Here is a 24,728-nt window from a genome sequence, read left to right as displayed (position 1 = left end):
AGTAACAAAGGACGAAAGTATATAATTGTTCAAAAGCGAGTTTTGCAGATTTATTTATAATAAGAAAAGAGAAATGGATGATGCAATTAAAAAAAAATGATAGTACAAATTTGTTGACAAAGCCTTTATGGATTGGAAAAGTTCTACTACCTTGCCATAGGGGCATTGTCAGAATGGACCTCTAGGGAGGTCATTTCATCAAAGGTGCCGCTTGATTTGCTCACCAAAGGCTCTTTCAACTCTGCCAATGCATCATTTATGTCCGGCCTTTGACTTGCTGTTGATCGCGTACAGGACATAGCGATCTCCGTTACTCTCCAAGCCGAGTTGACGTTGAATTTTCCTTGTAACATTGGATCCATAATCCTCTCTATATCACCACTTTCAACAATAGGAATCAACCATTGAAGTATGTGCATGTTGGCATTGCCATCCTAGCTTCTCATTATTGCAGGTCGGCCTGTGATCAATTCAAAGAGTATGATTCCGAAACTATAAACATCACTCTTCCTATTAAAGATTCCAGAAAAATGAAACCTGGGTGGAAAAGAAAAACAAATAATGGATCTTTAAATCAAAAATGAAATCCTAGGCAATGTCAATTTTTATATGCAGAATCAAATTGATAATATCAAGTTTTAGCTATTACTCGGGGTCAACATAGCCAGGAGTGCCCGCGGGACAAGATGACACATAAGAGTCGTTTTGAGTCACAAAAGTTTTTGACAGGCCAAAATAGCTTCGTTCAACAAAATGTTCGTAGTCTTCAAGTCTCTATGGATGATGGGTGGCTTGCAACCATTATGCAAATAATCCAAACCTGTAACTCCTCACAAAAACCATGTGAAGAATGCCAAAGCAATGTCAAGAAAAAACCTAAAACTATGGTTATCCCATTCATGTACCTTTTGCTGCATCCACAGCTATTTGTAGTCTCTTACTCCACATCAAGACCTTCGGATGGTCCTCTGTTGGATGCATCCTAACTTTATTTATGAGCAAGAAATAGAGTTTTACATGAATATCTTAGAGAAAAAAAAACAATAGAAAAAAACATAAATACACACCTGATAAATGTTGCCTTAAATTTCCGTTGGCCATGTATTCATATATTAAAGCAATGTGCCTAGAATCACCACAATATCCAAACAAAGAAACCAAGTTTCTGTGATGAATAAGCATTAAGAGTTGCACCTGCAGTGTCACAAGTGTGCATTATAATAATGCATGTTGACAATAGTCTATGAGGAATTTTCTAAATGAACTTCTGCATAAGTGTCGGCGTAAGTTGATTTTAAAAGGAAGAGTGATTGCATCATCCTATCTAACCTCGGCTTGAAATTCCTTGTACCCTTGCTTTGATGATTTAGAGAGAGTCTTCACAGCAACTGTGGTGCCATTATCTAGTGTACCAAGATAAACCTTTCCAAATCCACCTTCACCAATTACTCGTCCAAAATTTCCAGTAATTCTTGAAACCTCTCTATACTTGAAAGGTCGATTCTTTAATGTCAACGTCATTTCACTAGATTCTGTATCAAAAAAGTTCCTATGAGTTTAGTGACTATCCTTTCAGGTAGTAGACTTTCATGGCAAATAACTTCCCATGGTAATTGCGTCCACAACAATTAAAAGACATAGGAAGGGTTTTACCGATCCCATTTAAAGAACTATATTAATGGAGAAGAGGACAATAATCGAAAGATCTGGGTAGGGGTTCTCTGTCGCCTACCTTCAACATGCTATCGATTAGATAATCATTCTTTGCTCAATACACAAAGATTAGTTGGTGATCGCACAATCAAACTTTCTTTTTGGGAGCCTCGGAATATTAAGGACAAAGTTGTACTATCAAGCTATTATAAGTCCTTCCCGTGCATAGCACGGTTACTTTTGAAAATAAAAATCACAAATTTCATTAAGTTAAGCCGAATAATGCACATAGGCTTTGTGATGCTGATGCTATCATGCTGTAAATATTCCTTTCTCTCTTTTCTCTCCATTTTCTTGTGACCACTACGTAACTCAGATTACCAGCATTGGAAATTTGGATTAATGCTAACGTTCCTTTATTCCTGAGGTTGATAAGATTGTAAAATGATAGTCCAGGTGGGGGTTGGGGAGGGGGAGAAGAGACAGCAAGTTGCTGAGTTATGTTTTCTCAACTAAATTATCCTAGAAAAGACACTGTTGCAGTTAGTACTGTACCAATAGAAAACCAAAGTCAAGATTGTTGTCAAATGCAGTGTAGATTGCGTGAACAGCTCAAGTAAGAACGCTTACCTGCTCTTCGTTTTCGTTTAATTAACCAAGCAATAGCCAAAGCACCAAAGAGAACTAAAAAGAAGCCTGAAACTGATGTAACAACTGGAACGAGGATTGAATTTTGTTTCTTCTTTTGCGGGCAAGGATCGGCTAGGCAAAGATTCTTGTTTCCTGCCAAACTGCCACAAGGATGAAGGAGCTGAACTCAAATTCCTATCAACAAATGCCCAGACCGATTTCCTTTATGTTGATCACAAGGTTGGCTTTCTTATTTGCTTTTAATCACAATAAAGAAAACATATTGACAGTCTTGCCACCTTATAAAAGTCGCATATGACTCAGAGAGAGAGAGAGAGAGAGAGAGAGAGAGAGAGAGAGAGAGAGAGAGAGAGAGAGTGAGAGAACCTCATGTTTAAAGTTTTGTCCACAACCCTTTTCTTAAGAGCTTCAGGAATCGATCCAATCAGGTTATTTCCGCTCAAATTTCTGCAAATATAGCCGTGATTAGAGATATGTCCACTTCAAATCTCTTGCTGCTTCACTCATACACATTAACTTACAGAAATCTAAGATTTGGTAATTCTGCCAGAGTTTCTGGTATTGCTCCTGTAAGCTGATTATCGGACAAATCTCTGGGAAAGAGCAAGTTTAGAAACCTCATATCAAGTTAATCAGCTCCATAGCCAAACGTAGTATGTTTCCACACATTAGGGAATATTTCAACAGCCTATGTCTCCTAAAACACAATCTTAATTATTAAATCATGAGTTGACTCCTAGGGGGTGCTTAATCATGAGTGAACTGAGGACACAACTAATTCAACCATGGTGATACTTACAGGTATTCCATCGTCGATAGATGTGACAGTGATGAGACTATGTCGCCCATCAAATTGCTTGAACTCAATTTCCTGACCATCGGAGATCAAAATAGAGGATCCTGTCATTGCCATCTTCATAAAGGTAGCATTTTTTGGCACAATATAGAAAAGTTTATGCAATCACTTCTTTAGAATGAAGATATTTTAGGTCCTCCTGGTGTGAATGTCTTAGGTACTAGAAGACCATTCATAATCGTAAATTTGATTCCTTGCATGGGTCTCACTAACTCCTTGTTTTATAATTTATGGTTATTTTTGGACCTGGATTACCTAAAAATTATTCTCGGAGGACCCAATGTTTGCTCATACACAATGCAATTTGCAACACTAACGTCAAAAATTGGAAAAGTAGGCTATTGAGGAATCTCACATGATATTGGAGAGAGCTCATAAACTATTCCTAATGTCCCCCACGCCGCCGCCGCCAACCCCCCACAGCGCAAAATGTCACCTTCTCATGTGGGGAGGTTGCATTGATCTTAACTGTTATTTCTCGTTGATACATAAAATTTCCAGTTTTCATGACAAATAAGATTTCTTTTAAGTTTCACCTAGAAATTTAGTAATCGAGAAACAGTGCAGAGGACTCACAATGATATAATCGTTGGAGGATTTCCATAACTACAATCTAGACCATCCCATGTGTAAATGTTTGGTACACATGGGTCGCCTTGCCAGCTTTCTCTCTGAATGTGATATGCTGTTTTGATGTCATTAACAGCTTTCACTGTGGTTTAAATCACAAAAAAGAAGTGTTATTTAGAGAGAAGGATAGATATGCAAAAAAGTGATCGCAATCAATCATATATAAGTCCATACAAACTTTCAGTTTTTCAAACAACTTGTAAGATCTCATAGCTTCAATTTGAAGAGACTTTCCAGCAATTACCAAGCAAAAAGTAGCCAAAGCTGGGACTTAAGTAGATAGTAGAATAATACTGTTGGAAATGGTGATCCATTTTCTAAAATTTCCTAGAGTTGGTAAACTTCTAGAATTCTCTAGAATTCCCTAGATGAATTTTCTAGAAGAAAGAAGAAAACATTTTCTAGAAGAAAGAGGAAAATGTCCAACATGTAAGAGAAGTCTCTAGAATTGTCTACAAGCTCATATGTCTAGAAGTTTCATCTTATGTTAGAGAAGTCTAGAGACTTCCTCCACCTAGGCAGCTATATAAAGGAGCAAGTGCTCCATGTTTTGGGTAAGGGAGCTAACCATAAAAACCACACATCATGCTCCCTCACCAACACTTCAACTATTGTAAAATTATTTTCATAAACTAGTTAAATTATTGTTGTCCCATAAACCTTCTCAAAATATCCCATCCTTGTCCCTTGTCCATCCTCTATAAAATATAAACTATACCATACTTCCGCGCACATTTATATTCTAACAAATACTTAGCCACATCTGTTAATCCCACCAAAACAACTATTGATTAGAGTTCACGAACATAATAGGACCCACAGTGGAGACTAGTCGATGTCAGTTGGAGCACAACCGTACGTGTATGTAGACGATAACAGTATGTAAAAGAATAAAAGCGTACCATCATCTTGTGCTGTGGGTACATTTGGAAGATCACGAATGGTATAGAGCTCCAAGGCATTGAGGATCGGTGGATTTCCAGACTTATTTGTTGATTCAATCGAGAAGTTGATGAACGACCCATCAACAGGAGTAGAGACTACAACCACTGGCTTTAAGTATTCAAGGCTCACTCTCCCCATGAATTGATTATCATTTATGGAAATTGTGAACTCCCTCTGGAGATCGTTTGTCAAACTCTCAATCTCAACGAAATAAAAGTACACAATCCATTTCTTTTCAAAGCTTGAAGGTGACCATTCTAAAGACAAGGGAGTACTGGCACTCATTGTACTTTGAGCGGTCTGAAGAACTTTACTGGGAACCTTATAAGCATCAATTTCATCAGATGAATAAATGCCAGATGTGGTGTCCAGAAAAATCCAAGCAGTATAGTTTTCAGTTTCCCAAATTCGATCGTAAACATCGTCGGGATACCTGAGTGAAGCATTTTTACAAACGGTTTAAGAGCAAACAATTAAGCAATTGACTTATAGACTAGCAAATGCCAATTCATACGGCCAGGCAATAGAAATATAGAATTTACCATATTCAACACATTACTAGTGAAAAGCCGATGCTTTGGTTGGTTACTTAAATTAGAATATCCCACCGGTGATTCAATGCAGAACTTGAAGATTGCGATATGATGTGCAGTTGATCATATTTTACGAGAGAAGTTAGTGGCCGGACTTGCAGCACGTCTGTACATACAAAAACATCGGTTTCATATAGTTCATTTTATGTAATTAAACAAAAATGTTATTGATTTTGAAGCATTTCCCAAATGTGAATTTTCTTTTCCTTTTTTTTTTGGCAGGTTAAAATGGTTTGGACGTGGTTAGGATCTATTTCTCTCACTGCTGAAGTATTTCTTGGATGGAATGTAAGGATTTTACGTAATATGAGTATTAGCACCAAACTTCAGAGATACGCATTGTTTTTTTCCCCCGAAGAGACGTATTATTAACGAGTGTCGAAGTGTCACTAGTTAAGATCACTAATGTTGTAAAAAAACGCATACCGATGCATGCTGTGAATATTGGAATACAACACATTCATAACATATATCAAGAAATTAGAATATTTCAAATGAAAATGTTGATATTTTCAGAATATAACTAATAGCCCTTATTGAATATCCCGAGAGCACTTTCATTTTTCGTATATGTAGATGTAAAGTCTCCTCTTCATGAGTAGACATTGAGTTCTATAATATACTAGATATAATCCGTGCTTTGCACGGGTTGTTGTATACGACCATTAACATAGGATTAATCATTTTGAGCAACTATTATAATGTAGTCAACATGATGTTTTGACTTATTATATTTCGTTTGTTCTTACTATGTATTTCGTTTGTTCTTACTATGTCTCATGTCCACCTGATTAACGTATTTTTATTTAATAAACGTACTTGCATGCTAATACAAAGTATTATGTCATTACCAAGGCACGAGCCTTCTTTGATATAAAAGAGGTGTAATTAGAAAAAAAGAAATAACGAAGAGAGGAAGGAGAGGGACAAGAGCAATAAATAAGAAGCAAAATGAATGGAGAGTATAAGATAATACTCCTTCCAACCTGATTTTTCCCTTACAAATAAAAATTCTATGTGTCAACCTTAAAAGGGACACTTAGGGAAGACACTTACTGTATATTTACTAATGTAAATGCATTTGTGTATGCGAAGAATTGACATTTGTGAGATTTTGCACAAACATCTTGTTATGAAATATTTGAACTATCAAATATTAATAATAGAAATTGTTGATACCATTTAAGTGAATTGAATGCGTACATATTTTATGAAAAATGACACATATGGTTCGTAAACTTTGTGGTCCCTAAACTTTTAGTTTGTTTAATGTAGTCCCTAAACTTTATCTCAATATGTAATGTAGTTCTTGAACTTTCAATTTATTCAATATGATCGATAAATATGTACTATTCCTACATCTTATAAAAATGTTTAATGTTGTCTATGAACTTGAATTAATGGAGGGATCACATTGAACATTTTTATGCAATTTAGGGAATAAATTGAACATGTACTAAAAGTCCAATGACAACATAGAATAAATTAAAAAGTTTAGAGGCAACATTATACCTTGGGATAAAGTTCAAGGATTACATTACATATTGGGCTAAAGTTTAACGACAGCTAGCGAACAAATCCTGGGAGAGCAACTGTAGGACCCACCACCACAGTACTCCATGTAAGAATCCCTAATGACGCCTTCGGGATTCGAACTCCTCCCCTTTGTGAGGGGGAAAGAGCTCCAAGCCAACTGCACCGCTGCGGGCGCAGTGGTTTCAATACATTTGTTTGTAAGATAGAAAATATTTAAATTTTATGGTCGAGATATGCTGGTGGCGAAATAAAATTGTCAATTGAAAGATTTGTCTACTTAAATATTCTTGAAGAAGAAACTATATTGCATTCCCTTAAAATAGGAGCTTCCCTTTATATAATAATAACAATAATAATAATAATAATAATAATAATAATAATAATAATAATAATAATAATAGATAGATAGATAGATAGATTAAAATCATACACGCCTGGTGGCACTAAGGTAAGGAATCTGATTACGTTCGTTGACATGACAATCTACCAATAAAAAGTGAATGTCCTCATATTACAGAATCTTCAATTTGTTATGTGACTAAAGTTTTGAACGGAAATGTAATTATCAATTTCGCCTAAATGATTGTTTCTCAACCACATCATCTGATGGTGAGTTTTATTAAAAATAAATATAACACTAATGTTTCTAGTAAATGATTTGTAATGTTCTCATTTCAAACCTTTATGATAGTATATAATACGCATTGGTTTATTGAATATTTATTTGAATATTAAGGCAAAAATAATTATGATTACATTCTAATATTTTTGCAATGGTGATGAAATTTTTCCTAAATAAATCAACCAGTTCGCTTGTTATGTTGAAGTAACTTAAGTGTTTTTGATACATATATGAAATTCTAATCTTGATTTGGATTATAATTTCAAAATTTTCAAATAACATAATTTTTTTACTTGGACATAATGGATTTTCTGCTTCTCTTTTAATATTTTCAATCATCTAATGATTTTTATTGTAATCTTTGACGTCTAATATCATTTTTTAATGATATCTTAAGTGTCTTTTGTTTTGAAATCTGTTGATTTTTCTTGGCCTTTTTTTTTGCGTCTTTGCTCAATTTTGCCTTGTGTAATGGCTAGACCCGTTAAACGAGTGGGTCGGGTCGGGTTTGGATCGGGTCATAAATGGTCCGACCCAAATCGACCCATTTAATCCGTTTATGACCCATTTATTAAAATGCTAAAATTTTGACCCATACCCGACCCATTTAACTAAACTTAAGAAAGTTTATTATATATATATATATATATATTAAAAAATGGTATTGCTAAAATAGTTTTATACAACACAAATTTAATGGACAATTTTTATAATTTTTAAAATAATTATTTTAAAAAATAGAATTTTAATTATTTTTAAATTAATTTTTAAATTTTAAATTTTAAATTTTAAATTTTCTTTTTGTTCTTCTTCTTCTTTGGTCGGCTGCCCGGCCACGACGATGGCTGGCGGCCGACCATAGGCGAGCCTCGAGCTTACTCAGTCGCCAATGCCGGCGAGCTCGAGGCTCCCCCTCGCCTAATCTAGCGAGGCTCAAGCCTTGCCGGATGTCGGCGAGGCCTCCGCCTTGCCGATCCGGTGAGCTCGAGGCTCACCCGGCCCACCGCTGGCCATCGCCGTGTCGGCGATCGGAGGAAGAAGAAAGAAAAAAAGGAAAGAAAAAGAAAAGAAAATTATAATAAAAAATAATTATAATTTGGGTTTTTATAAAAAAATATTTTTGTAAAGTTAAAGAGAGAAGATAGAGATTATGAGGTTTTGGGTGAAAATGGGTTTTAAATCCAACCCATTTAGGACCCACTTAAGACCCACCTATCAAAGTTTTTAATTGTTAAACCCATTTAACTACCTTTTGTCAAAAAAACAAGTAACCAATTTATGGCCCATTTATGATTTAAATGGGTAAAAATGGGTCTAAGACCCATTTTGACACCTCTAGTAATGGCCCCCTTTTTGGTCTTTCACACATTTGACTCGTTACCAATTCAGTTGGCCTCCTTTTTCTGTTAAATTAGATACACGTGCCTTCAATAGTTTGCAAAATGGCTAAATTCGACGAAAAAAGAAAACGGAATCTCTTTGACTATGATCACCATACATCTGTATATAAAAATTAGCTGATCACCTGATGAAAGAGTCCAAGGCACCTCCAATGTCCCGTCGCCTAAAGAGTTCCAAGAATCCAGATTTTAATCGATAGATGCCATCATCATCAAGATGTCTTAGTTCCAATGCCGAAATGAAGGGCACCCCGTTGCCAGTATTGACAAGACAAACTTGTATATCATCTGCCGGGGACACATACATGATTTCTTCATAACCACCATCCAAGTCGCTCACAACCGTGGTCCAATAATTAACATCAATGTATAGGTCGAATGAAGGAGTCTGATTATTTTCATCATAGTTTCCATACCAAAACGATGCCCTAATCAAGTAGGTGTTGTTCTTGCCTTGGTCTGGTTTTAAAGTGTAACAATTTCTCTTTCCGTTGGGAAAACTCCTTAAATTATTCCAATACTGTCGAAAGCCTTCAGATATGAACCTTGTGGATATCTGCTTGTTTTGACCAGAGTCTATGAACCATTCATCGGTTTCGTATCTTTTTCCGATGTCATCATCAGTGTATGCATTAGTTGCCCCACAGTCAATACTGATAAAACCTTGTAAGTTTAGAGAGAAAAAAAAAACTCAGTGAAATAGAAAAACGATTTATCTTATTGGACTGTTGGAACAAGTTCAGTGTATCTCGATCATTCACATAGTTCAATAGTTATTGTTTCTAACGTGCCGATGATTTGACACTTAGATCAAATAAGTCTGAATACAAAGAAGAGACCACTTGGTTTCAATAGAAGGTCATGACTAATTGAGGGGTACGCAGACAATGAGATAGCCAACATTTCTTGACGTCATAGATAGGACAATGACACTGTACGAAACTTAAACCACGAGACAGGAAAAATATCATGCTGTTGTGGGGAGAAAGGGGAGAAGAAAATTGGGGTTGAGGATGTCTACAATTTAGATTTCTCCTCGCCCAAGAGTCTAATTTGTTCTGAGACTTTAACTCATATTTCGCCCTCCTTTTTCTCTCCTTATGGTCCAAGCAAAGCATGCAAACTGTAAATCCTTTAGGGACTATTTGGTAAAAGTTATTTCTATTCCCCGGAATAACTATTTATGTTCTTTTATTCCGAAAACCGAAAAAAAAAGAACATAAACCTGTTTGGTAAAAAAAAAAATTTTGCCGAGAATAAAAAATTTATTTTTTTGTTTTTGTTTTTGGGAATAGATTTGGAACAAAAACAAGAAGTAAAAAAAAAAAAAAAAAGTAATTTCTTGTTCTTGGGAACAATTTCTAGAATCTATTTTTTTTTCTCTTCTCTCTTCTTTCTTTCTTTTCTTCTTCTTCCTTTTGGCTAGTCACCGACCTTGGTCATGGCTGGCGCTGCGACTAGCAAGAGGAGGGCGACAACCTTACGGGAGTGTTGCTAGCCCCGGTGTGACATCCCGAAATTCGACCCAATTTCGATAAAGTGAAATGTGCATATCGTCGGCGTGCCTATGGTCCTTTTTCTCTGAGCCGATCACTCACGAGTTAGCTAACTTATTGGGTGAAGTCGTTAAGGGATATAACCGCGGTAAAATCCCTAAAAGCTACCTAATTGGTTGGATTGGACTAAAATCGCGTCCGGTCGATTTTAATCATGAAATTTAATTCGGTTTTGGGAATCGAATATTCGGACGTGTCACAATTCATTTTTTAGTATCGTCTCATCGTCTATCAAATTATTGACGAGTCCGAAATTTCAAGAAAAGAAATTATCGGAGGATTAATTGAAGACCAAAAGAAAATAGAAAGGGAAAGGGAAAGAGAAAAGGAAAAGTAGAATAATTGTATTATTTATTTCTTTTTCTCTCTCCCTTTTTCTCTCTTTTCTCTCTCTCTTCTCTCTTCTCTCTCCTCCCCTCCCCTTCGTGCGAGCACTCCACCGCCTACCTCTCCCTCTCTCTTTTTCTTTGACTAGTCAAAGCCTCTTCTCTTTTTCTCTCTTATCTCTTCTTCTCTCTCCTCTCTCTTTTCCCCATCCCCTCGTGACCGAACCCCTCTTTCTCCTTCTCCTTCTTTCTTCTTCGTGGAAACAGCGAACCAGAAGCTGCAGCTCGTCGTCTGCTCCGTCGCCGCTCGTCCCGCCGCCGCGCCGCACGCCCGCGCCCGCGCCCGTGCTCGTGCCGCTCGCTGCCGTGCTCCGCCAGCCCCGTCCCTCGCGCCCAGGCGTCTCCCCCGTGCGACCCAGCTGCTGTTCCGCACCGACCAGCCCTCGTCCGGCCACCTCCGGCCACCGCCTAGCCCCGCCGGACCTCCCCCACAACCCCCTCGCCCTCCGCCGGCCTCCCCTCACTGCCCTAGCCGCCGGAGCGGCCCCGATCAGCTCCGTCCAGCAAGCCCACGGAGTGGGTTTCAGCGACTTCGGGCCCGCTTTTGGGCCGTTTCTCGGCCCCGGATCCGCGAGTCGCTTTGGGAACAATCGTTCCTCGAGTCGCCGCCGTCGGATTGATCTGATTTGCGTGCGATTTGGTGAGTAATCTCACTAATCTTGGATTAGTTGGCTAATTATGCTTAAGGTTGGTTTAGATTTAATTAATTATGTTTAGGTTGTTAGATTAGAATAAATTAGCAATTATTAGTGAATTGTGATGTGATTTAGATAAATTGATTGCGCAATTAGCAAGTAGACGTGGTCTACTAATTATTGGAAGTGCTTCGGGAATTTTCCCGACCCTTAGTGGGCTCCAATTAGGCTTTTCGGGCCTAAGTGGATATTTTTAGTATTTAAATATTAATTTTCGAAATTAAATTAAATAATTATTTATTTTCCGAAAATTCAAGGGAGATGGTTCGGAACCGGAATATTTTGCTGATGACTGTGGTGAAGTCCGTTTATTTAATCGGGCTTTAATTTGAGCTAAAAGGGATTTTTAATATTAATTATTTAATATTCGAAATTAAATTAAATAATTATTTATTTTCCGAAAATTCAACTGAGATGGTCTGGAACCGGAAAATTATGCTGATGACTGTGGTGAAGTCCGTTTATGTAATCGGGCTTTATTTTGAGCTAAATTGAATTTTTAATAATAATTATTTAATTTTCGAAATTAATAAATAAATTATTTATTTTTCGGAAATTAAGATTTTGATGGCCGACGACCGAAATCTCGTGCTGATCATCGTGGCGCAGTCCGTTTATTTATTTGAGCTCTACGTTGTATGGAATTGAATAAATTGTGATATTTTAGGATTTACCCAAAATTGATTGGAATCGATTGAGATTGAATTATTGAATTGTTTATGTTGGCTCGTGATCGTGTATCACCATGGCGAAAAAGACGCCCGAGAGCATATTGAATTGTTTATGTTGGCTCAGTGATCGAGTGTATCACCATGGCGAAAAGACGCCCGAGAGCATATTGAATTGTTTATGTTGGCTCGTGATCGGTGTATCACCATGGCGAAAAAGACGCCCGAGAGCATATTAAATTGTTTATGTTGGCTCAGTGATCGGAGTGTATCACCATGGCGAAAAAGACGCCCGAGAGCATATTGAATTGTTTACGTTGGCTCTGTGATCAGTGTATCACCTTGGCGAAAAAGACGCCCGAGAGCATTGATGGAGCTCTGTGACTAAGTGCATGCATCTAAAAGGGCACGTGGCTCGGTGACTTGATGTATCACCTTGGCAAAGAGGTCGCCTTAGAGAATGCACGTGGGCCCAAGGTTCGAGGCACGTGACTCGGAGACTTGGAATGTCGTCCTAGAGAATGCACGTGGCCTCGCTTTTAGATACTCCTCAGTGGGGATTGAATTGTATGACATGTAATCGACTAGTTCGATTTGTTTGAAGCGAATGGCCATTTATTGTGAATTGTACCGACTTGCGGGTGAGATCCGAGGCCAAGGTAAGTCCTCCGCCCGTGCGTGTTTAGGCGGCCCGTAGTATAATAGTTTACTAATCGGGCTTAGTGGGGTAGAACTGGGCCGAGACGTAGTCTCATCCCGTTGGGGAAAACCATTTCGGGACCCCCGAAGAGCGAGGAGGAAGAATCCGAGAAGGAGAACTCGGAGGTGAGATCGAAGAAAAGGATTTTTGGAAGAAGAAGACAATTCTTAGAGGGGCCTTGAGTATGGCCTAGTTCATCTAAGTTTCGTCTTCTTTTGAGATCTCCGTTTGATGTGAATAGTTATGAAAGGGTTTGTGGTTTGTATAAAAGTGTGGTTATAAATTTCAATATGAAAAATATGGCCCTCTTTTCTATCACATCGTTTTATTGTCTGGGGATTTTAAGCTTCCGCATGTGCTTAAAAATTGAAAGGGTCGGCGATACATTGTCCTGGGATATCGCATTATAAAATCGACCTAGTGAGAAGGATGTGTGCGTGCTTAGGATCGGGCGTGACATCCATTTTAAGTGGTATCGAGTGAAGTTGAAGATTGGAGTGATAAGGAGCGTTGACCATGGGATAGTTAGTAGGAAAGGCCTTTAAATTCATGCTTTGGTGCATGTCTGTGTTAGCCGAGTGCTAAATTTTTTTTTTTTTTTTTTATTGTGTGTGGATCGCTCATCTTCTAATCCAGTGGATTTGGAAGACGGGTTTCAGTATAAAGATTGAACCATGAGCGAGTAGGAGTTGAGAACTCCTAGTGAGAGGACAATGTCCTTTGTGACTCGGGATGATGCACTGACAAAGGTTAGTACCCGAGGTGGTTGTGGCAGAGTGTTGACTCTGGCCAGCTCGAGTGTAAGAGTACTGCCGCAGGTTGGTACTAGTGTAGCAGCGTCGAATGATCCTAAGTTCGATAGGATCGTTCTGATGCTAGTGTTCCTTAGGAATTGGATGAGCCAGCCAGCTCAGGATCAAGCCGCTGTTGTTGTCACTATCATTACCGCCGTTGTCACCTCACATGTTGAGATCCAGAGTGGAGATGTGATCCAGGAGCGAGTCATTGCATTCGAGTTGAGGTATAGATCCAGTTCAGGCAGAAATGAAAATCGGTCAGGGAAAAGATCGAGGTCGAGAGTGGTCCTAGCAGAATGATGGGGCAACCAGAAAGAGTGCATGCTTTCGCCTAATAGAAGATAGAAGATGCACCAGATAGGTGTCAGAATTGTAGAAGGAAGTATGGATAAATCCAGTGTTCGAGTATGACTAGAACATGTTGTGATGATGACTAGCATGGCCATCAGGTGAAGGATTGTCAATGGAAGTCCAAGGTAGCATAGGCATCGCTACTGCGGCAGAACGCCACTAGGATGGCGAAAGGAATGGGAGTAGAATTGATCTTGCACCGATTGGAGAAAGAATGTGTTGGAAGTGATTTTATCAAAGCAGCGTAGTAGAGTTTTGTGCTGAGTTGGTAGAACTTAAATTGTTGAAGTAAAAGTGAAAGAGAAGGGAATCACTAGCAATAGTTGTGCTTGACTAGTTCTTTGAGGTGTGAGTTTGATGTCACATGAATAGTGTGGGCTTATGAAGCATCTTGTGATAAGGAATCATGGTCATGGAATAATCCAGTTTAATCTATTAGTTTGCGAAAATATCAAGATTATTAAGAGTCGAAAAGAATCTTCTATTTCAATAATCTCGTTGGCTAAAGACAATCCGTTTGTTAGACGGAGGTTGCCAAGATTGATTTGACAACCTGTAGTGGATGTGTCGCTTGAGAAATAGAATGAGAAGAAGGCGGCCGTGATACAGAAAATTTCTAAGAGGGTTCGAAAGGAATTGCTTGAGTTAGATTGAAATTGCAATTGAGATAGCACCGGGATAGAGCCACTCTCGAAGGCTTCTTACCAGTTGTTGTTATCGAAGTGGTAGAATTGAAGATGCAGATGTGAAGATTGATGAATGAGGAATTCATCTACATCAGTGCATCATTTTGGGGAAACATCGCTTTTGTTTGTGAGAAGAAGAAAGATGGTTTGTTGCGAGTGTGCATCAACTATCGTCAACTCAATTAGGTGAAGATCAAGGACAAGTGTTCCTTGCCAAAGATCAATGAATGGTGTGACTAGTTACAAAGAGTATCGATGTTTTAAAGGTCGACTTGAGATTATGAAGTCGTCAATTACGAACTGAAAGGAGGTTGTACGAAAGGCATTTTGTTGCTCGTACTTGATATGGTCTTTACGAGAGTATTGTAAGATCGTTTGGCTTGGTGAACACTCCGATTCTTTGTCATGGATTTGACAAACGAACGTTCAAGGAATATGTGGATCATCGGTTTGTGATCGTGTTCATTGATGACATCTTAGTCTATTCGAGAAGTGATGAAGAGCATGAGAATCATCTGAGATTAGTGCTTCAGACCTTAAGAACTCATCAGTTGTATGCTAAGTTTAGCAAATGCGAGTTTTGGTTGACTCGTGTTGCATTCTTAGGTCATGTGATTTCCGGAGAAGGAATCTCCGTCGGCCCGAGCAAGATAGAAGCCGTGATCAATTGGCAGAGACCGACATCGGTGATGAGATCGAAGTTTTCTCGGGGTTAGCGGAGTTATTACGGACGGTTTGTGGAAGGGTTCTCATCAATAGCGTCGCCTCGACAAAGCTCTGAAGAAAGAAGAGAAATTTGTATGGTCGGACAAGTGCGAGCGTAGTTCCCAAGAGCCAAGGAAAAGCCGACTACCGCACTGTCTTGACGATTCCATCCGATCTTGGAGGATTCGAGATCTATAGTGATGCGTTATTCGGGGGATTGGGTTGCGTGCGATGCAACATGGCGAGTTGTTGCATACGCTTCCTATATTGAGACCTCATGAATTGAATTATCCGACGTATGACTTAGAACTCGTAACCATCATATTTGCGTTGAAGATTTGGAGGCACTACTTGTGCGGAGAAAAATTTCAGATCTTCACGGACCATCAAAGTCTCAAGTATTCGTTCTCTCGAAGGAGTTGAACATGAGACAAATATGGATGGATGGAATTGCTTTGAAAGACTACGATTGTGATATTTTATATCACCCGGAAAGGCGAATAAGGTTGCGATGCATTGAGTCGGAAGTCTTCAATAGCGCAAATCTTGGTTAAGGAGTGGAACTTAATCGAGAGAACTCGGGATTCGGAATTCAAATTCGAGGTAGGCCACCTCTCGAGTCTTATGGCCACCCTCAGAATTGAACCGAATGTTCAAGTCAGAATCAAGCAACTCCAACCGACAGATCTAGACGTACAGAGAATTCTTCAAAAGGATACCGAGAAAAGAAAAACTGATTTTCAAGTTTCTGATGATGGGACTCTAAGGTTCCAAGGACGTTTGGTTGTACCTGACGATGTAGAGCTTAGAGAAGAAATTTTATCTGAAGCACATCGTAGCGATTCTGAAGATCCATCCCGGAAGTACTAAGATGTATCGAAATTTGCGTCAACACTACCGGTGGTTAGGTATGAAGGCGGACGTCGCCAAGCATGTGGCCAAGTGTTTGACGTGTCGGCAAGTAAAAGCCCAAAGATTGCAAGCGGGAGGACTTTTGCAACCTCTCGCGATCCCAGTGGAAATGGGAGCATATCACGATGGACTTCGTGGACCGGACTACCAAGGAGTCGAGGGGGAATGATTCGATTTGGGTAGTAGTCGACAGGCGACAAAGTCGACTCACTTCATTGCGGTTTGAAAGGACTGAGTCCGGATAGACACGCGGACTGTATGTGCGTCAGGTGGTTCGTATGCATGGAGTGCCGGTTACGATAACATTTGATAGAGACCCGAGGTTTACTGCTACTTTTTGGAAGGGCTTGCAGAGTGCTTTAGGTACAAAGCTTCAGTTTAGTACAGCGTATCATCATTAGACGGATGGCTAGTCGGAAGAGACAATTCAGACTCTTGAAGACATGCTGAGAGCATGTGTAATAGACTTCAAAGGAAGTTGGGGGGATTAGTTTCATCTGGTGGAATTCGCCTACAACAACAGTTATCAGCAGAGCATCAAGATGGCTCCATTTGAAGCGTTGTATGGCAGAGCATGCAGAACTCCAATATGTTGGGATGAAGTCGAAGAAAGGAAGAAATCAGGCTCAGAGTTGGTTCAGCGATCGGTAGATGCCGTGCGAATGTCAGACATTAAAGACAACAAAAGCAAGCGAAAAGTTATGCAAATAAGCGTCGAAGGTCTTTGGAATTCCAAGTTGGTGATCACGTTATTCGAAAGTGTCACCAATGAGGGAACTTCGCGCTTTGGTAAGAAAGGTAACCGAGTCCGAGGTACGTAGGTCCGTTTGAGATTCTTGAAAGAATCGGAAACCTAGCGTATCGTCTTGCATTGCCGCCAAGTTAGGCGCAAGTGCATGACGTCTTTCACGTGTCGAGGTTAAGGAAGTATGAGCTCGACCCGACCCACGTGCTCAATTTCGAGGAATTGGACGTGGATGACCGTGTGTCATACGTGGAAAGCCCGCTCAGTTGTCGATCGCAAAGAGCAAGTTCGCGTATAAAGACCATTCCATTGGTCAAAGTGGTCCGGCAACACCACGATGCGGGAGCGACTTGGGAGACGAAGAGTCGATGAGACAATTATACCCCCGCCTTTTTGAGCAAAGTGTGTAAGGGTTTAAATTTCGAGGACGAAATTTTTATAAGAGGAAGAGTTGTGACATCCCGAAATTCGACCCAATTTCGATAAAGTGAAATGTGCATATCGTCGGCGTGCCTATGGTCATTTTTCTCTCGAGCCGATCATTCACGAGTTAGCTAACCTATTGGGTGAAGCCGTTAAGGGATATAACCGCGGTAAAATCCTAAAAGCTACCTAATTGGTTGGATTGGACTAAAATCGCGTCCGGTCGATTTTAATCATGAAATTTAATTCGGTTTTGGGAATCGAATATTCAGATGTGTCACAATTCATTTTTTAGGATCGTCTCATCGTCTATCAAATTATTGACGAGTCCGAAATTTCAAGAAAGAAATTATCGGAGGATTAATTGAAGACCAAAAGAAAATAGAAAGGGGAAAGGGAAAGAGAAAAGGAAAAGTAGAATAATTGTATTATTTATTTCTTTTTCTCTCTCTCTTCTCTCTTCTCTCTCCTCCCCTCCCCCTTCGTGCGAGCACTCCACCGCCTACCTCTCCCTCTCTCTTTTCTTTGACTAGTCAAAGCCTCTTCTCTCTTTTCTCTCTTATCTCTTCTTCTCTCTCCTCTCTCTTTTTCCCCATCCCCTCGTGACCGAACCCCTCTTTCTCCTTCTCCTTCTTTCTTCTTCGTGGAAACGGCGAACCAGGAAGGCTGCCTCGTCGTCCGCTCCGTCGCCGCTCGTCCGCCACCGCGCCGCACGCCCGCGCCCACGCCCGTGCTCGCGTCGCTCGCCGCCGTGCGCCGCCAGCCGTCCTCGCGCCTGTGCGTCTCCCTCGTGCGACCCAACCGCTCCCGCACCGACCGCCCCCGTCCGACCACCTCCGCCACCGCCTAGCCCCGCCGGGACCTCCCCCACAACCCCTCGCCCTCCGCCGGCCTCCTCACCGCCCTAGCCGCCGGAGCGGCCCCGATCGGCTCCGTCCGCAAGCCCACGGAGTGGGTTTCCGCGACCGGGCCCGCTTTTGGCCGTTTCTCGGCCGGATCCGCGAGTCGCTTTGGGAACAATCGTTCCTCACGTCGCCGCCGTCGAATTGATCCGATTTGCGTGCGATTTGGTGAGTAATCTCACTAATCTTGGATTAGTTGGCTAATTATGCTTAAGGTTGGTTTAGATTTAATTAATTATGTTTAGGTTGTTAGATTAGAATAAATTAGCAATTATTAGTGAATTGTGATGCGATTTAGATAAATTGATTGCGCAATTAGCAAGTAGACGTGGTCTACTAATTATTGGAAGTGCTTCGGAATTTTCCCGACCCTTAGTGGGCTCCAATTAGGCTTTTCGGGACTAAGTGGATATTTTTAGTATTTAAATATTAATTTTCAAAATTAAATTAAATAATTATTTATTTTCCGAAAATTCAAGGGAGATGGTTCGGAACCGGAATATTGTGCTGATGACTGTGGTGAAGTCCGTTTATTTAATCGGGCTTTAATTTGAGCTAAATGGGATTTTTAATATTAATTATTTAATATTCGAAATTAAATTAAATAATTATTTATTTTCCGAAAATTCAACTGAGATGGTCTGGAACCGGAAAATTATGCTGATGACCGTGGTGAAGTCCGTTTATGTAATCGGGCTTTATTTTGAGCTAAATTGAATTTTTAATAATAATTATTTAATTTTCGAAATTAATAAATAAATTAATTATTTTTCGGAAATTAAGATTTTGATGGCCGACGACCGAAATCTCATGTTGATCGTCGTGGCGCAATCCGTTTATTTATTTGAGCTCTACGTTGTATGGAATTGAATAAATTGTGATATTTTAGGGATTTACCCTAAATTGATTGGAATCGATTGAGATTGAATTATTGAATTGTTTATGTTGGCTCTGTGATCAGTGTATCACCATGGCGAAAAAGACGCCCGAGAGCATATTGAATTATTTATGTTGGCTCTGTGATCGGTGTATCACCATGGCGAAAAAGACGCCCGAGAGCATATTGAATTGTTTATGTTGGCTCTGTGATCGTTGTATCACCATGGCGAAAAAGACGCCCGAGAGCATATTGAATGCGAAAAGACGCCCGAGAGCATATTGAATTATTTACGTTGACTCGTGATCGGTGTATCACCATGGCGAAAAAGACGCCCGAGAGCATATTGAATTGTTTATGTTGGCTCTGTGATCGGTGTATCACCATGGCGAAAAGACGCCCGAGAGCATATTGAATTGTTTATGTTGGCTCGTGATCGGTGTATCACCATGGCGAAAAAGACGCCCGAGAGCATATTAAATTGTTTATGTTGGCTCGTGATCGTGTATCACCATGGCGAAAAAGACGCCCGAGAGCATATTGAATGCGAAAAAGACGCCCGAGAGCATATTGAATTATTTATGTTGACTCGTGATCGTGTATCACCATGGCGAAAAGACGCCCGAGAGCATATTGAATTGTTTATGTTGGCTCTGTGATCAGTGTATCACCATGGCGAAAAAGACGCCCGAGAGCATATTGAATTGTTTATGTTGGCTCTGTGATCAGTGTATCACCATGGCGAAAAAGACGCCCGAGAGCATATTAAATTGTTTATGTTGGCTCTGTGATCAGTGTATCACCATGGCGAAAAAGACGCCCGAGAGCATATTGAATTGTTTACGTTGGCTCGTGATCGTTGTATCACCTTGGCGAAAAGACGCCCGAGAGCATTGATGGAGCTCGTGACTAAGTGCATGCATCTAAAAGGGCACGTGGCTCGGTGACTTGATGTATCACCTTGGCAAAGAGGTCGCCTTAGAGAATGCACGTGGGCCCAAGGTTCGAGGCACGTGACTCGGAGACTTGGAATGTCGTCCTAGAGAATGCACGTGGCCTCGCTTTTAGATACTCCTCAGTGGGGATTGAATTGTATGACATGTAATCGACTAGTTCGATTTGTTTGAAGCAAATGGCTGTTTATTGTGAATTGTACTGACTTGCAGGTGAGATCTGAGGCCAAGGTAAGTCCTCTCGCCCGTGCGTGTTTAGGCAGCTGTAGTATAATAGTTTACTAATCGGGGCTTAGTGGGGTAGAACTCGCCGAGACGTAGTCTTATCCCGGTTTAGGGGAAAACCATTTCGACCCCCCGAAGAGCCGAGGAGGAAGAATCCGAGAAGGAGAACTCGAAGGTGAGATCTGAAGAAAAGGATTTTTGAAAGAAGAAGACAATTCTTAGAGGGGCCTTGAGTATGGCCTAGTTCATCTAAGTTTCTGTCTTCTTTTGAGATCTCCGTTTTGATGTGAATAGTTATGAAAGGGTTTGTGGTTTGTATAAAAGTGTGGTTATAAATTTCAATATGAAAAATATGGCCTGCTTTTCTATCCCATCGTTTTATTATCTGGGGATTTTAACTGCTTCCGCATGTGCTTAAAAATTGAAAGGGTCGGCGATACATTGTCCTGGGATATCGCATTATAAAATCGACCTAGTGAGAAGGATGTGTGCGTGCCAGAGGATCGGGGCGTGACACCCGGAGATGCCAAGCCAGGGCAAGGCTCGACCTTGCCTTGGCTAGGTGTGGTCGACTTCGCCCTACCCGGGGCCGTGGTCCAACGATGCCAAGCCTTGTTAGTGGCCGGGTGAGCTCGGTCTCACCGGATCCGGGCGAGTCGACCTCGCCCGGCCAAGGCGGGGCTGAGCCTCGCACGGCCACGGCGGGGCTCGGCCTTCCCAGCCGGCGCGACACTGGGCCTCGCTAGGCTAGGGGGAGGCCAAGGCTTGCCCAGATCTAGCGAGGCTAAGGCTCGCGGTAGCTAGGCTAGCCTTCGGTGAGCTCATTATCCAAAAAGAAAATTAAAAAAAGAAATAGAAAAAAAGGAAAATGTAATAAAATATAATAAAAGAATTAAAATATTAAAAGAAATAAAAAAAAAAATCTAAGAATCCTACCAAACATATTTCTATTCCAAAAATAGAAATTTTGGGAAGTTATCAAACATATTCTTTTGCTCATAAATTGTTTCCGAGAACGAATCGGAAAAAATCATTTCTCATAAAAAATTATTCCCCGAAGGAGAATCGTTACCAAATGCGCCCTTAGCATCTCATGCAAACTCATGGGAACGAAAAAAACTTTTCTCTTAGCATGTCATGCGAACTCAAAACTTTTCTCAACGCTGGAGAGAGAGAGAGAGAAACCTGGTTGGGCTTGAACCACAGGGACTAGTGCTGAAGCTAAACCAGCGAGCAACGCAAACGAGAAAGCTGTAATTGATCTTGCCATTGTCACGGAGCAGTGGAGATTGTCGAAGAGAGACGTGTGAGGAAGATATGCATGCACGCCTTATATTTATAGCGTGAGCTCTCCGTTTATCCGTTTAACCGGCATCATCTTAATGGCTATAGACCTGTATATTTCATTAGTCTCATCTTAATGTCAAATTACTAAGAGGATCGGAAGTACACGCAACCTCATGTGGTGCTCGCTCGCCCCCGCATCACTCTCATCTTGAATTTTCTTCAGTTTATAAATGATCGAGTCATGGCTCGAATGCTATAAGCCCAAGAATTGAAGCTAGGTCTTCATCTGCAGATGTACGAAAGTTAAGTGCCGCAATTAATCTCAATAGACAGCTTTTGATTGATCACGTATGGTCCATTGGTAAATTCGAAACAATACGTCGTGTGATGCGCTATTTTTTTTATTTTTATATGTATCATTATTACAATACACCGTGGAATTGACTATATTTTTTTGGCTAGAGGCATCCACATTGAAAAACCACACGGTATACAATGAGAAGGAAAAGTAATTTTTAGGAGGATGAGTTTTGGCTCACATTTTCAGCAATTGGCAATAATTTATTGCTATGAAGTTTCGTTGCTACTTCTATATCATTTGTAATGACCACTGATCGAACCATCGCTATCAACGAATCTTACCATGGTTTGGACAAAACCACCTTTGCTTGCCATGCTCCATCACCTTACATGTACCATTACGTCATGTCCACACTAATGGGAAAAGCCCCGAAAGTGCTCATTCAACTTAGAGGTAGGATTCGACCAAAAAAAGAAAAAACTTAGAGGTAGGATATCGTGCAATTTTCAGGCTCCAGCAATATGGGAGTAATTCGCAACGACTCCTCATTGGATTTGTAATTCAACAATTTACGGGAATACATGGACATAGCTTTACGAATTAACCATTTTTTTGTTCCACCGGCCCCTTCGCTCTCCCATGCGAGTGGGATTTATGCAAGAAAGCCATTAATTTTTCTTCACTTTAACAGTGGAATCCATATTATGTCTCTGGTGTAATCGTGGATCGTTCGGTCACTGCTGAACTTGTACGATCCAGCCAGGTTCAAGATCGACATTTTCTCGTCAGTCACCGGGAGCAAGAAAGCTCTTGATGAAGCATCTCATATAAGAAAGTTTAAACCCAGAATCATAGGCCGCCGGAATATCTTGCTTAAAAGTATTTTAATATAGATCGACAAGAAAGAGATTAAGGTAACGATAAAGACAAAAAGTTCTATTTATTTCGTGAATAATAAATGATTTGAAATTTTTTAAAAAAAATGATCGCATACATTGTTTACACAAAACATATTTTTATCGTTTACGAGAATATTTAGATATAAATTATTATTGATAATGAAAACTTTTCCAATGTTTAATTATTCCAAGCGATACAAACTATTAATGTTAAAAAAAAATTAAAATCATTCATTTTTCCCGAAACAAACAAAATCTAAAAATATCATAACTTTCATGCGGCGTTCACTTAAATATCAAAACTTTTCAAATGATCACTTGAGTAGCATATTAGTGAAAACGATTACTTAAGTGCTTCTAGTGACAAATTTTGGCGATTTGTTCTACGTGTTTTCTTTTTTTTTTAAATTTTAATTCCGCATAGCTTTCTTAACAGAAATTAATCAGGGAGGTGGCGCGCGACCTCAAGGAGAGCTATGACACGCTGGACCCCAATTGGAAGGAGGCAGCGATGAAGGCGTGGGTGATTCCTGGAGGTGATGGTCATGAACAAATGTTTCACACTTGAGATCTTGAGGACCATGGCGCAGTCGATGGACGATATATGCACCCAACGACCCCATCGTCAGCGACCACGGAAAGCTTTACATAATACCTCTCCGGTTGGTCTATATGAAGAATCACGTTGAACTAGATCACCAATAACTCAATTCTTAATTTTTCTGCGCAAAAACAAAGGTCATAGACCAGCATAAAACTGCAAGTTATTTTTGGCTGATTGGATTTCACCCAAATCACACTTGCCCTCATCCTTCCTCTCTACGTCATTTCTTCAATGACCTCAACTCTGCTTCTACTAGGGCTCTCGCTTACAATGCTGCAGGTAATCAGCTGCAGTTTTAATTGTAATTTCAAGGGATTAGGATTGGGGATTGCTTCTTGGCCCTAATTTAACCCCAACTAGTCAATTTGGGTAAGAACTAAGGCGAACAAGTTGTTTTTGGCTGATTGGATTTCTCCAGCAAGCCACGTTAGCTTATACATAATAAATTATGCTATGTCGGATTTTACGGTAAAGAAAATTGTTGATGACACTTAAGTAATTTTTTTTATTTTTTATTTTTTTATAAATAGGTAGTCAAGTGCTTACTCAAGAAGTTTTGACAATGAAGTGTGTGTCATACAAAAATTACGGCATATCTTATGTCTTTTCCCCTATTAAGGTATAACATGGAGCAGTAAAGGGATACGTCACCACACAATCAAATGTGAAATTATCTATCGTCTTAAGCTTGCTGGGATACTGTTATGTAACATGTAGGAGGAAATCACAAGTGGAATTAGATAATCGTGATTGGGTGTTCATCTCTAACACTACCTATTTAGCATGGCGGTGGTGGTACACTTAGCGGCACATGAACAGTTACGGCTTCAGCTAAAGATTCACACATGAGACTTATGTCTTCAACTGCAGAGTTTAGGAGGACACAGAAGGTTCTAATAAAAGAAAGCTTACGGGAAGGTCCGGTCACCCTGCATGCTGTTCCAAAAAAGGAAAAGAGAAGTCTTATTTGTACCTCTTAGCATATGCCATATATTATGACAAGTAAGCGGAGCCTTCAAAAGAAATATTCCTAGTAATCATATAAGGCAGTGATTATTTGAGGTAAATATTACCTGAAACATCATGGGACCTCGCCCATCTTATACGAGATTTGAGGTGTCAAAGGATAAGTGTTGAATTTCCACATTTACCTTGCAAGGGGTACACCAT

General features: G+C 40.1%; 1 protein-coding gene across 1 annotated transcript; it reads right to left on the bottom strand.

Moving 5' to 3' along the window:
- Window positions 1-101: 101 nt before the first annotated feature.
- Window positions 102-24,728, bottom strand: LOC104424137 (putative leucine-rich repeat receptor-like serine/threonine-protein kinase At2g19230). The gene is given in 13 exon segments (XM_039303031.1): window positions 102-537; window positions 650-737; window positions 740-820; window positions 906-968; window positions 1,068-1,194; window positions 1,330-1,532; window positions 2,284-2,444; window positions 2,671-2,751; window positions 2,826-2,897; window positions 3,737-3,872; window positions 4,693-5,168; window positions 9,012-9,549; window positions 24,710-24,728. Coding segments are annotated over 13 exon segments (2,436 nt in total). The 3' UTR covers window positions 102-146.

Source organism: Eucalyptus grandis, chromosome 10, assembly GCF_016545825.1.
Source record: "Eucalyptus grandis isolate ANBG69807.140 chromosome 10, ASM1654582v1, whole genome shotgun sequence".
Classification (NCBI taxonomy): Eukaryota; Viridiplantae; Streptophyta; class Magnoliopsida; order Myrtales; family Myrtaceae; genus Eucalyptus; species Eucalyptus grandis.
Note: the sequence above shows the minus strand (reverse complement) of the source record. Positions and strands in the feature narration are given on the sequence as shown.